General features: G+C 46.4%; 1 protein-coding gene across 1 annotated transcript in view; it reads right to left on the reverse strand.

Annotated features, from left to right (window-relative positions):
• The window catches only part of CTIF (cap binding complex dependent translation initiation factor), a 118,795-nt gene that overhangs the window by 94,737 nt on the left and 10,098 nt on the right, over nt 1-13,960 (reverse strand). Inside the window, 3 exon segments of the mRNA XM_018078816.3 lie at nt 1,029-1,104; nt 4,816-4,920; nt 5,776-5,849. Of these exon segments, the coding sequence (XP_017934305.1) occupies nt 1,029-1,104; nt 4,816-4,920; nt 5,776-5,849 (255 nt within the window).

Consider the following 13,960-nt stretch of genomic DNA (forward strand, 5'->3'; position numbering starts at 1 on the left):
TCATTTCCCAATTATTCACTGGGGGAAAACTAACCTTATTTTGCAGAATTACTGGGGTTTGTACCAGCTGAACCTGATGTTTTCTCCCTGTGACCTAAAGTCCAGACACACCAAACATGGAAGAGACGGAGCAGGAAGCAGCTGCAGGGAATGCTCCTCCCTGCCAAAGTCAGCAGCACTTCTCCACTCCTTCCACTACTTTGTGTATTTAGTGCCAAACAGCTCACCCAAAAGAAACAGTAAGGCAGATCATCACATGGTTTGCAGGATGAGCAAAGCTATTCCTCACATGATGTATGAGCAAGAAGCCTGGTGAGCTCTTGGCTCAGCACTGAAAAGGGTAATGCTACCACAGCACATGAGATGTCTTCGTCTTTCCCTCTGGAGACAGAGATTTCAGCAAAAGCACACCAAACATCCTAAGAACCTGCCTAGCCCAGGACACTCTTGCAGGACCAGGGCTCTGTAAAATGAAAAATTATATGATGCTGACAAATGGACTTATTCAATGTGACTTTTTAACTGAGGGTCTCATCCTGCCATTCCCCAACATCCAAGCGTCAGACTGGGCCGTAAAGAGAGATCTGGAGAAGGAATAGGCTGGAGAAAGCACACACATGGATTATCACGGCATGTAAACACAGGCACACTCCAAAAGGGAAACACCTGGGTCAGCACACCAGCACTGCTGGCTTCCTGGCAGCAATTTATTTTGGAGCTGTCGGGAGGATTGATGCTTTTCAGAATCTCCCTTTCTAAAGCACACGAGTCCTGTGTACATGTACTTATATATATGTATATATACATATCCTGGCCTCAATATATCACCTCCCAACAAAGTCTACGTGGCAACTGCCCTTGCCCAGCACTAACACCCGAAATCACAGGCACCAATCTCCATCCCAGCCCCCAAAGGACCAGTGCTCGGCAGCCTTCCCACTCCTGAGGGGGGTTTCCCAAGGAAACACAAGGCAGGGAAGGCAGTGCTGGTCTCCACTGTAGCATGGGCAGATGTCCTTGTCACCTACCTGCCACACTGGGAGGACTTTCTCTATGTCGTTCAAGTTGATGCTGTCACCATCCTCGTATTTCCCTTTTCCAAGCCTGTGGCAAGAGGAAAACAAACAAAACCACGTGAAAACTCGCTGGAGACACAGCTAATTGTCTATTACGGCACATGGGGAAGATCAGTTCTTACTGCAAGGGACCTTCATGAAAACAAAGAGGCTCTCTGAGGCGAGTATGCTGTGCCTCCGAAACACTCCCACGCGGGCGCAAAGCTGTTAATACAAAATTAAATGCTTTTCCCAGTCCTCTCCACCTGCACCATCTGCCACAGCGCTCAAACACTCCTGGTAGTGGCAGCAGTGAGAAAACCAAAGGCAGTCCTGAGCAGTGGCGTTGGGTTACTCGATTCCCAGACCAAGTAAAACTGAAAGCACAGCCCACCTGGACAGAAGAAAAGTGAGGACACAAAAAAGTAATGAAAGACGTTTCCTTTGAAGCACTGCTCATTTGTTGGTCTCCACAGGAGCTCCAGTTCCCCTGCTGAGAAAGGTGTCAGCGAGCAAGCACAAACATACATCTCAGACAGCAAACAGCAATCGATATAAACATAAACAGACAATTTGGAAGACAAAAAAATTGGGGTGAGAAGCCAAGCACTCACACACCAAACACAGAGCTGGCAGCTGAAGGACTTTTTTGTATCAAGAAAGGAAAAAAACCCAATCCAAAGGTAACTACTAGCTGGATGCAGAGAGTTTGTGATGATATAGAAGAAGAAAAAATGGTCAGTAAATATCATCCTTCTACATTTATAAACAATTGAGATGATCTCTTTTATTATGCAAGAATGATAATGTATTTTTTTGTCAATTAGTGATGAGGCTTCATTGAATAAGATACAATAGGAATTTTGGTACAGCAGATGCAGGTAATCAGTGCTTAGAAGTCAGAGAAAAACAGATGATGGTGGACTTGGAGCAAATGGAGAAAAAATTAAAAAAAAATGGGCACGTGCTGAAGTGCCAGGCTCAAGAAACAGCAAACTGAAGGCAAACAATTTAATTAACCTTGGCTGATTGGAGCAACTTGGTCTAATCAAAGGCGTTCCTACCTATGGCAGAGGGGTTGGACCAGGTGATCCTGAAGGTCCCTTCCAACTCAAACCATTCTATGATTCTATAGTTATAGGAAATCAGAGGTGTTCAACAATTGACTTTCCATCATAGATGAAATCCTGACTTTGAGTTACAAAGGGAAAAATATAATGTGTCTACATATACAAATACGTATACATACATATAAGCATTGATATATATATACATTTATACATAAGAGAAAAATGTCAAACATTTGGGGACAAATAATACCAGTTGCTGGTATAGAATGGGCGAATGTATAGTAGGAAAAGGTTATCTGAAAAGGATGGGGACTGTTCCAGGCCGAATTTCTGATGCTAAACTGTGGCATAAAGGCAGGGGACGAGGAGGAGGCAGGGCTTAGGGGGTTGAAGGCAGCTTTCCCCTAGAGACAGAACGGCTGAGCCTGATCTACAGGACCACAGGAAGCACTGGGAGTCACGTTTCAAAGAGGTGGTAGAGGAATTTCTCAGACTACCAGAAAAACTAAAGGCTTGAGAGATACCTGGAATGAAGAGGAAATATCAGCTACAAAAGGTCGTTTGATCTGGAAGAGTAAAAGCAGAGCAAGAGATAACACTGGAAATTAAAGCCAGACAATTTCAGGTCAGAAACGAGTCAGGTCAGTATAGTTCCTCAGCTTTGCTTAACCACTCCACTTCGATTATTCAGCAGACTACCAAACAGCATCTTTCAATAAAATTCATGTCTTTCTGGAGGAAAACACTTCATCCAAGCAAAAGTCCCTTGAGGTCAAATAACTGGATGCAACTACATGGCCAGTCTTGGGTAAGAGATCAGACTAAGGAATAAAATTGTCCTTTTGGTACTTACAGTGTTGAAAACACACAGCTGAACAAAGCATATGCTTTTTTTTCCCCCATTATTTTTTTCATTGCACAGATACATCGTTAAAAAAGCTTCCCATTCAAGCCAGAGAGAAAATGCCTAGCTAGCAGGTGGAGATTCTTGGAGGTTCAGCAAGCTGAATCACACTCAGCACAGATTTGGCACAGAGTGCTGATGAATGCACAACACAGCCAACTAAGAGCTAAAAAATAAAACCAATTTTGTCTGTGCTTCCTCTATTTTAGCCAAGCTACTTAGAATGACCCGCATTTCTGGGAGATGCACTGCTTGTGCTGACAGCATCTCTTTAACTTTTCTGCAGATACACTAATTCTTGTCCAAGTTTTATGGCTGTAGTACTTAGGAGTGATTAAATATCTCACCTCCACACTGCCTTCTCTACCCGTTTGCATCCTGGGCATTTGCACTACACTGGGAATGGAGGAAAACCACAACACAGACCCTGCTGCATCCTCCCTGTATGTAGCAGATGTCACTGACATCATCATCTGGCAAGTGCCATCATCCACTGGGCATATTAGATCTTATTTTACTGAGGGCCCCTTCATATCGTTTTTCAAACCCGTCAGAAGAAATGGGAGTAAACATGACTAAGGCACTTGGTGACTTAGAAATTTAGTGTCCCATTGTTCCAAATGTTCTGAAAATTGCTCTTCATACACCTGCATTATACCTTACTTACACTGCAGAAAACAATTGAGTTGTGTGACTCTTCCTGTCGCTCTGCAGTGCAAGGGCTTCCTGCAGGTGCTGAGCCTGTGCTGGGGTGGGATTGCTGGCCTGGTTAGAAACACCGAGATGTTTCTAACTGTTTCTAATCAACTGTTCTAATAATAATTCTAATTGTGTCTTCTAAACAAGATGTGCAGACCAGGCACATAGCATTGGTCAGTACTCTGGGAAAACCAACTTATCAACAGAAAAACTGGTCCAAGAGAGGATTTCCATCCCTACATACGACATGGTAAAGCTTTTAAATGCCTCTGGGGATGGGGACTCCACCACTGCCCCGGGCAGCTGTTCCAGGGCTGGACAAACCTTTCTGTGAAGAAACTGTTTCCAATTTCCAATCTAAACCTCCCCCGGTGCAACTTGAAGCCTTTTCCTCTTGTCCTGTCCCTTGTTACTTGGGAGAAGAGACTGACCCCCAGCTGGCTACAACCTCCTTTTAGGTAGTGATTGTTTCTCCAGCTGCAGAGAATCCCCAGAGAAAAAGTGATACCCATTTAAGCAACACTGGTGATCCACCTGGTGCCAGTACACATTTATTTGGTTTGACCAACCAACAGCTGATGAGGAATCCAGCAATACCACGGAAGTCCATGGAGGCTGCCACCAGCAAGAGGAGCTGTTGAATGTTCCCACAGTTTCATGCCTAGCAGATGGGGGATGAGCACTTGGATCTACATGAATCACATTGATGCTCATTTCTTCACTGAAATCTTGTTGGAGAGAACAGTAACTGTAACCAGGATCAGCGTTAAACCAGGATCTTTCTCTCAGTACCCAGAGGTGTTTAAATCTAGGAGACCTGCATCTGGAAGACTCGGACCCATAGTTATTTAAAGACTGGAACCTACCAAACAGCGCAAAAATACAGAGAACAACTCTGCTCCAGCCCAGCCCTGGATGACAGAGGAGCCAGCCAGACTGACTGTGGCATCCTCAAACCCCGTATGTCTTTCCAGCACCTTTTTCCCATGTCCTCCACATGAGGTCTGCCACCAAGCTAGTGTCCCTACAGTAAGGGAGAAATTAAGAGACCTTCCTGGAGAGCACATATTGCACACAGGGCACTCACCCTTCTCTGTCTATGTGAGGCAACGGATGTTTGGAGGTGTTTCTCAGCTTCCTGTGAAATTGGGTGAAATCTAGTTTTTCAGGCTGCAAATCCCACGTCGCGCCACTAGGTGAGAAAAACAGGGAAAAAACAAAGAAAGAAAGTCCAGTACTGATTAAACACCACTGAGCTGAAGAGCAGAAGGCACACTGGAGCCTGCAGACGAGGAAAGCTGGTACTTCTGGAAGCACCATGCCCTGCTGCAGAGCACATGGATGTGGGCCTCCAACCTCCACACTGCTGCACCTCCTTTCTTTTCATTTTTTTCTCCTTTTTTAGATATGCTGAGCTCCTGTTGCTTGATCTGAACCCCTAATTTTGATACAGCACACACCTTGAAAACTATACTTGCTCTCTATGAAAGGGCTATCAAAAAAGGTAGTGGTCCGGTCCATGCAATGGAGATGTTCTCTCTGGCCCTGCACAGCCTGTCTGCTCCAATGGCCTGGAGCAGGCAGGTGATAACCCCTGTAGATTCTTCATCTTTCACTGCTTCCCCCATGCTCAAACACGAGGTAAAGAGCTCTTCCCAGCAGCAAAGAAGCCAACACGTGATTGTACCTCCAACTAATGGAAAAGTAAGTCCTGGAGCAGTAGCTCAGAGCTGACTCAAGTCTTGCCTGTGCAGCTCTCAGATGATTACAAGTAATTGTATTGGTACCGGTTTCAGGTGTTTGGACTGCAAACCCATCCAGTGGTCTCTCCAAAGCACAAAGGATGATTTATGTAGATCAGCTGTGCTGATTTAGCCATGGGCTAAATGGGGATGGGGAGGAGGAGGAGCAGCAGCGATGTGAGTACTAACAGGGTACTCACTGGTGCCCAGGTACCAGCAGGAGGGGCCTGTGGGTGAAGGCTAAGAGAAGGCACAGTCCATCTAAGAGTCCCTCTCTCTCTTAAAGCATTTTAACACCAGCTTACCTGAAGGAGTCAAAGGTGTTGGCAGCCCAGATGTCTGTGCCCAGCATGTCAAGGTTGCTGTCCTTGTTGCCATTCTAGGAGAGAGGGAAAGGTGGTTACTCACTGGAAGGCACGTGGAGCTATCTGGACCATGGCACAGCCCAGCACATCCTCTCCCAACACCAGCCACAGAGGTGTCCTGGCTCTGCACAGGGGCTCCTATGCTTCTGGGTGAATCCACACTCACTTCAACACAGAGATCCCTCACAAGCTGCAAAAGTGCACCCTGAAGGCAAGGAGTGAAACAGTTTCAGCCTTGGGAACACAAAGCTGTCGACAAGACAGAGCAGACAACACGTAGGCTCAGCTCTGACTCCAGCCCTGTCCTCCTGCCCCACTGTCCACGACCACCATGACCCACCAAGCTCCCCTGGGCAGGTTGAGACCCACAGAATCACAGAATCAATTAGGTTGTAAAAGACCTCCAAAATCATCGAATCCAACCAGTGCCCGACCCCCACCTTACCCCCCAGCCCAGAGCACTGAGTGACACGTCCAGGAGTTCCTTGGATGCTTCCAGGGGTGGGGACTCCACCACCTCCCTGGGCAGCCCATTCCAATGCCTGATCACCCTTTCCAAGAAGAAATTCTTCTTCATGTCCAACCTGACCCTCCCCTGGCACAGCTGGAGCCCATTTCCCCTTGTCCTGTCCCTTGTTCCAGAGCCTGACCTCTCCCAGCTTCCCCCTCCTATCAGGGAGTTGCAGAGCCAGAAGGTCCCCCCTGAGCCTCCTTTCTTTCAGGATGAGCCCCCCCAGCTCCCTCAGCCCCTCCTGCTGCTCCAGACCCTTCCCCAGCTCCGTTCCCTTCCCTGCACACGCTCCAGCCCCTCAGTGTCTCTCTTGTCTGAGGGCCCAGAACTGCCCCAGCACTGGAGGTGCCTCAGCAGTGCCAGCACAGGGAGGGCACTGCCCTGGCCCTGCTGCCACACCACGGCTGGGACAGCCCCGGGGCCATTGGCCTCTTGCCCCCCTGGGCACACCTGGGCTCGTGTCCAGCCGCTGCCACCAGCACCCACAGGGCCTTTCCCAGTTTTCCAACCCCTCTGTCCCAGCCTGGAGCTGCAGGGGGTTGGTGTGACCCAAGGGCAGGACCTGGCACTTTGTCTTGTTGAACTTCATAAAAAAATCACAAATCATAAATCCTCGTAAAATCTCAGCCATGAAGTCGCTCAGCTTCACAGCCACAGACCTTTTGAGGTGGGAAGGGACCTCTGAAGCTCATTTGGTCCAACCCTCCTGCTCAAGCAGGCCCACCTAATACCTCAGAATAGTTCAGGTTGGAAGGGACCTTTAAAGGTCTTCTGGTTCAATCAGGTGCCCAAGATCACATCCAGATGGCTTTTGAATACCTCCAAGGATGGAGATACTCGTCATCAGCAGCTCTACCAGAGCCTGCTGTCACCAATAAGGATGGTGAAAGCTATCCTTCTTCTTCAAGGAGTTGTGGTGACATGGTTCTCTTTGCTCTAAGAACAGGCACATTTTTAGATTACTTAAGCATTTCAGCCCAAATGGTCCCACTCTGGTAAAAAATACCACATGCTAGAGAAGATGGATTCCATATATTCCCCATTGTATAATTCCTGTCATTTTCAAACATTATTAGTAATAACCAAGACACTAAACACTCATAAAAATTTGATAATTTCTTAATAAAGTCCCAGACCTCAATCTACCCAAATGAGCAACATTTCCCCAACCAGTGTCAGGGCACACATCCCCAGGGAACACTACAGATGGTCACACTTTGCAGCCATTCCCAGCACAACAGCCAATTTAGACATCACATACTCCAAACACAGCCAAATTGCTCCCTTTTTAGTCTCCTCCAAGGGGTTTATGGATTATGATTTTAACCTCTGTGGATCTGCAAGTTGACATGTCTCTGCTCAGAAACAAACTGCCAGAAATACATCAAACTCTCGTGATCAGTTACGGAAGCTGAGCTTTTTATTTTAGGCAAATGTAAGCACGATTTTCTCCCACCATAGAGAGAAATTAGTTTCCTAAATCCTTACAAGCATCCAAATGCAGTATAATGAGAACACACATGTCAGGCCTTCCTGGCTGTCACACAAAGAAGAGATACCTCTTCTTGCAGACAAATCCATCTCAAGTGATGAGGAGGTCAGACAGGTCCAAGCTTCTAGGCAGCAGTTGGTGCTCTCACCCAAAACTTCCTCTGAGAAGATGTCCCCATAACCTCTCAGAGGCACTCTAAGCATTAGCCAGACTCCATACAGACGGCGCCAGGGCCCCAATAACACACCTTGTCATTAAGTCTTGAGTCACTATGGCCATTTCGAGACACCCCTTAGGTCTTCGACTACCTGTCTCTAGAACCAGTTTCTGTCTCGACTCACAGGACAGGCAGCATCCTTGCTGCCCTGTGCTGCAGGTCGTTTACTAAAATGCTCACAGCAGTGCCAAGATTTAATAATAAGACTTCAAAAAGCCGATTCTCAAGCCCAGGTACAAAAAAAAGAGAAAAAAACCTTCATGTATTTACGAAAAGAAGTGACTTGCTGTCAGTCCCCCCAGGACTGCAATTACAACCCTCAGCAGTTTTAACGTGAAGCTCCCCATGACCCAACCCTCAGCTTTAGATAATCATTTTCACCGCGAAGGAGTCAGTGCCGATGAAAATTAATTAACGAGGAATGATGAACGAGAGGCACACTGACAAGAATAACACCAATGCTACTCGGAGAGATGAGAGATCCGGTGAAGCAGACCCTACAGGCAGTGAGGCTTAAACACACGTCCACAGCCTCTGTCCTCCAGCCCCTGTGAGCTCACGTCACCTCCGTCCACCGCTGCCCAGCTGCCAGCACAAACAGGGACGGCCCCACGTGGACTCTGGCCTGTTTACCGTGCATGCAGCTTCAGCAAATTCCCCACAAAGTCAGCATTTGCATGCACGCAGCAGCTTCCCAAAGCCCAGCTCAGCGTCCCACCTCTCGCCGCTCCTCATCACCGTCCTCCAGAAAGCAAACCCAAAGTCATGCCCTTTGCTGCACGGCTGTGTTAGCTCATCGCTGCAGAACAACACCAGGTGGTCGCCTGAGTCCGTGGTATAAACCAGGGATTATCCTGTGCCATGTGTTACTTCTTAAGCGTTTTTCAGTTCCAAGTTTGAGGAGCTTCCCCCACCCTTCCTGCTCTTCTGCTGCCCACAACCCCTTGGCTGCACTTTGGTAGGGAACAAAAAGGATGGATAGGTATTGAACTGTCTGGAAAAGGTATGAATGAAAGATTTCCTTGTTGAAAACTTCAAGCTCTCGTAAGAAAAATACAGATAAAAATATAGACATTTTGAGGAAGACAGTATTATTCCTGCTCAAAGAAGGAAGGATATGTTGAGTCTCACTCCTTCCCACCAGAAAGGACCACCACTTCCCAGCAGCAGTCTGGTCCTGTGGGTCCTCTCCCACCACAGCATCAGGAGGACAGACTGGTTTCCTTAAGCTCTCCAGGAGGATGAAATGGATGAACAGACCAGGACTTTGACCACTGGTTCCAAACCTCCCAGAGTCTGCCCTTCACTTCTGGCACAACCAGTGCTCCCGTGTGCAGAGAAACTCCAAGAGAAAAAAGGACAGAGGCTGATTGAAACAAACAGGAATGGTCAGGGTCTGAGTTCAAGGATGAGCCTAAAATGATAAAAGTGAATTCTTACAGTCTTTTGCAGGGTAAGTAGGAAGGTGATTCCCCATCTAGCCCTATAGACAGCTCACACAGAAAGCAGTTGCACTCAAGGTTACCATTCAACACCATCTATGTGGTATCCACTCATCTATCAACTTCTAATGAAGACTTGTCAGCAAATAATTACAGACATCTCTTAATATCCCAAAATTTAAATACTCCAAGACTTCAAATAAATTAAAAAACCCCTGACTTGCTTTGCACTAAACCAGTTGACTAAGGAACTTCTTTCCCAATACTAAGGCACTGAGCACACCTCAACAGGTCACACATTATGACTGAATTAATTAGGTCTTTGAAGTGCCCTTCAAAACTGACATGCACCCACACCCACGTGTGACACACACAACAAACATGTCGTGGGGAGGATGCCTCCAATAAGCAGCAAGCAAGGGACACAACTTCAGCACAGCACTATCAGATATACCTTGGTCGATTGCCTGAACTGGTTGCTTCTCCTGTGGCTGCCAGACCTGGATCCAGACCCCTGCCTGGAGCCCGACCCCGGCTGGGATCCTGTGCTCCCACTGCTGCTGTGATCCCACTCTTCCTGGAAACAACAAACAGGTTGCTTTAGTCAGGGGCAGCTCTGTCCTGCACACTCAAAAACCACCGACCTGGCCAGACAGGAGAGCTCCAGCTCCCAGACCACACCTGCCAGCACCTACAAAACTATGCCCCATGCCCAACACCCTGATTTTGGGGCTTTCTCATGAATCCTTTAGCATGTTCTATTTACACATTGCAAAGGGATGACACTGTGGGAGGCTTCGATGAAGATGAAGACAAGACTTGGCTCCAGTGCACGCCTGGGGAAAAATAATACTTACCTTCTCTATCTTCATGAGAATTAATTATGCTTCTTCAGCAACCCCACATCCTCTGAAGCTGCTTAAGGGCACTTGGACAATGTCCCTAACAACAGGCCTTAACTTTGGGTCAGCCCTTAATTGAACAGGTAGTTGAAGTGGATGATTATTGTAGGTCCTTCCCAACTAAAATTATTCTATTCTATTCTATTCTATTCTATTCTATTCTATTCTATTCTATTCTATTCTATTCTATTCTATTCTATTCTATTCTATTCTATTCTATTCTATTCTATTCTATTCTATTCCTATTATAATTCTATTCTATTCTATTCTAATTCTAATTCTAATTCTATTCTATTCTATCCTATCCTATTCCATTCTATTCTACTTCCTTAATTCTCCTCCCAGGCCTAAATCAACACTTCAGTAAGTTTTTCCCACTGCTTAGCCCAGTATTGGAATCTAGTTACTCACACATCTGAAAACACTCGTAGTTCACCAGAAGACACATTACAAAAACAACTATTTTTGCCTATTAAGGAGCTGTGCCTAGTGTTCTCCTTTATTCTCTTACTTGTTGGGCTGTCAAGCAACCTGCAGGTTTCTTGTTCAGCCCTGAGGGCATAATGACTCATCTGAAAACCAGAATAACTCACCTGATCAGTCCTATACAAACATCCCACAAGGTGCTTGGGGAGAAAGGTGGATATTGTCAGGCTAATTGCTCCAAAAGCAAGAGGCTTGGGAAAGACTTTTGAAGTGACCTAAAATGATCAGAAACCCACGAAATCACAGAGTGCAGAATATCAAACTCTTTCAAGTTCTCTGCAAATCTGGGAAGCACAAAGGGAAGCATATGTTTTAGGACTGGTGTGAGAGCTGACACTTAAAAGAGGGTTTCTCATGCCTCGGACATCCTCGTGGGGCTACATGAGGTCCTGCAGACACTGCCATGGGCTAAGGCAGGGGCAGGGCCACCTTGGCCTTCAAAAGCCAAAAGGACTCATCACTCAAACTCCTGTTGAACACAACAGCCAAGTCCAGGCCACTAATTTAAAGGCACAGATCAGGTCCCAGCTCCACCAGCGCCACTCGGGTTGGATGGAGTAGGGAGACAGCTGCACAATAGACCCTAAACTACCCAAGGTGATGCTACCTGATGGTCCAGCATGGACCTTAATGCACAGGAAACATGTAAATATTTACCCAACATGAGGGATTGGGAACAAAACACACTAGTGCTCGTTTCTGCTTTGTTCCAGCTGCTCATTCTCCATCCTCAAACCTAATAAGTTTCAAGCACGCTCAAATACATTGTGGTTGCTATAGCCTAAATTCAGTACTGACTTCAAAAGAGGAGACCAACTGGTTTTCAAGCTGAGTATAAATGAAATCTGAAAGGTTGTGGTTATTCCCACCAGATGTTACAACAGCTAAAGCACCTTCCTCCCTTCTGAGCACACCCTGACCCGAACCTCCCAATGGCTGAGAAATACCAAATGGAACAAAATTGAGAGTTGTTAAATTGGCATGGAGGGAAAAAACACTGGACCCATGTCACTTGTGAGACACGGGCAGGTGGCCACTTTGGGAAGCCTTGGGGAAGAGCCAAGCCTGCAGACATCCTGAGAAGTGAGAAATATCTCACCTGATGAGGGGAAGAGGTGCACCAACTGAAAAGGTGGTTGGGAGAAAGGCACCTTCACTGCCCAGATGTTTGAAGGACTAGTTACCACCAGTGTGTATCCTACACTCTGAACACCTTGCTCATCCACACACACAAAATTTCGGTGCCAAACGCTACGGTGGGATCAGGTCTCACTGAAAATAAACACTTACACAGGTTATGTTCAGTTGACCCAACTTTTAATCATGGCTTTCTGCAGACAGCCTGAGGTTTTGCCAATTCCAGAAATTCAGCTGGCATTTTATTGTGATAAAACCCGTGTGAGAAACAGGGAGATAAGTACCACCATGTATCAACATCCATCAAGAAAGCCAGTGGATACAGCACAAACCAGTTAGATCAGAATCACAGGTACCCTTTTACTAAAGCAGTTTGTCTCCTGGCTCTAACTCATGGCCTGGGGCTTTTTTCCCGTTCATGCTCCTTATCTATATCATGCACTAGTAATATCTATGTTGAAAAATGATTTCTAAAATAAAAATTTTTAAACTAAAAATTGTTGAAATTTCTGTTCAATCTGAAACAGTCCAAATGAGTATGGCCTAGACATACTCATGTTCAAACTCACCAGCACAGCTACACTCGATATTTTCCCCAAATTTCTGACTAATTGCTATAGGTGAACAACTTTTCACTGGTACCTTGCTGACAGAGATTCAAAACTCCAGAAAAAAAAAGAAAGTCCACCAGAAACTCTGCCAGACATTTCTGGTGGCTTTGTGTCCTTTAATAAAGCCATTTCCCACTAAAATGGGCCCTCCCTGCAGACCTCCTTTCTGCAGGATCAGGGAAGCTCGCACCAACCTCATGGGTGATGCTCAAGGACTGGGTGAGAGTACTCAAAAAACAACCAAGCAACAAAAACCCCTTCACCATAAAAACCCATTCCCAAACCCATACAGGCAGCTGGACTTCAGCAGAAAGCCAGGGCTCGGCAATGGTGAGATGTGGCACTGCTCTTCCTCCATCCCAAAGCGCGGGATGTGTCTCCCACACAGTGCTCTTGCTAAATAAATTCAGCATGTTGCAGGAACAGGATTGCTTGCCAAAGCTGACAGAAGCTGAAGATACAGCTGTGATGCCACAAAGCTCTCCATCCCTTGCCTTTTGCCAACCCAATCCCCCATCACCTGGCCCTTTTACTCTCTGCCCTGCCCTCAAAAGACCAAGACTCTCCCAGTCTCTTCCAAGACCCCAAACAACCCTTGAACCCTGTGCTCTCAGCTTCTGTTCATGCTCCTCCACCTGCCATTTGTGTTCTACCCTCACTATCAGGAGATGGGACCTCCGAGCCACACTTGGAGGGAAAACATCACCCTCTCCAGAGATGGATTCCCAGCAGCTGCTCTCATCCATGCCAATCCTTCTGGCCAAGCTCTGCACCTTCTTGGGAACAGTGAGGCTCGTGCACATAAACACTGCCAGCCACCCTCCTTTGGAAACTAGCTGTCAAACCTAACATTTGCATTTTAATTAGCAATAATCATATGTTTCACTTACACTGCAATTTTCACCTTCGTACCGAGCTCTTTGAGGCATGAACTAATTAATCCTGCTGCCTTTGCCAGCTCAAGAGTTAATACTTGCTACTGCTTCAGTGAAAGTCTGAAAATCCTATTTGCAGAAAAAAGAAGATAACTTTCCCCAATGCACAAGCAATAAATGGAAACACAGTGATCACCTACGTGGTTGCTCTCAGTGATGATAAGTACAGCTGAAGTGGGCTGTGCTGGTAGAGATGTAGACCAATCCTGGCAATATCACAAGCTTTAAGTGTCCCAAAGATATCGGCGGATTCTGGATGGGATTCATGTTCAATCACACGTAAAAAATTCAATATTCAATGTACAGCATTCACAGCTTAAGGTGGGAAAGAGACAAAAACAACAGAAAGCTAACCAGCTTCTCAGGACCCAAAAGCCTCTGAGATATTCCCC

This window comes from Manacus vitellinus, unplaced genomic scaffold (genome assembly GCF_001715985.3).
Source record: "Manacus vitellinus isolate BGI_N305 unplaced genomic scaffold, ASM171598v3 scaffold_42_pilon, whole genome shotgun sequence".
Classification (NCBI taxonomy): domain Eukaryota; kingdom Metazoa; phylum Chordata; class Aves; order Passeriformes; family Pipridae; genus Manacus; species Manacus vitellinus.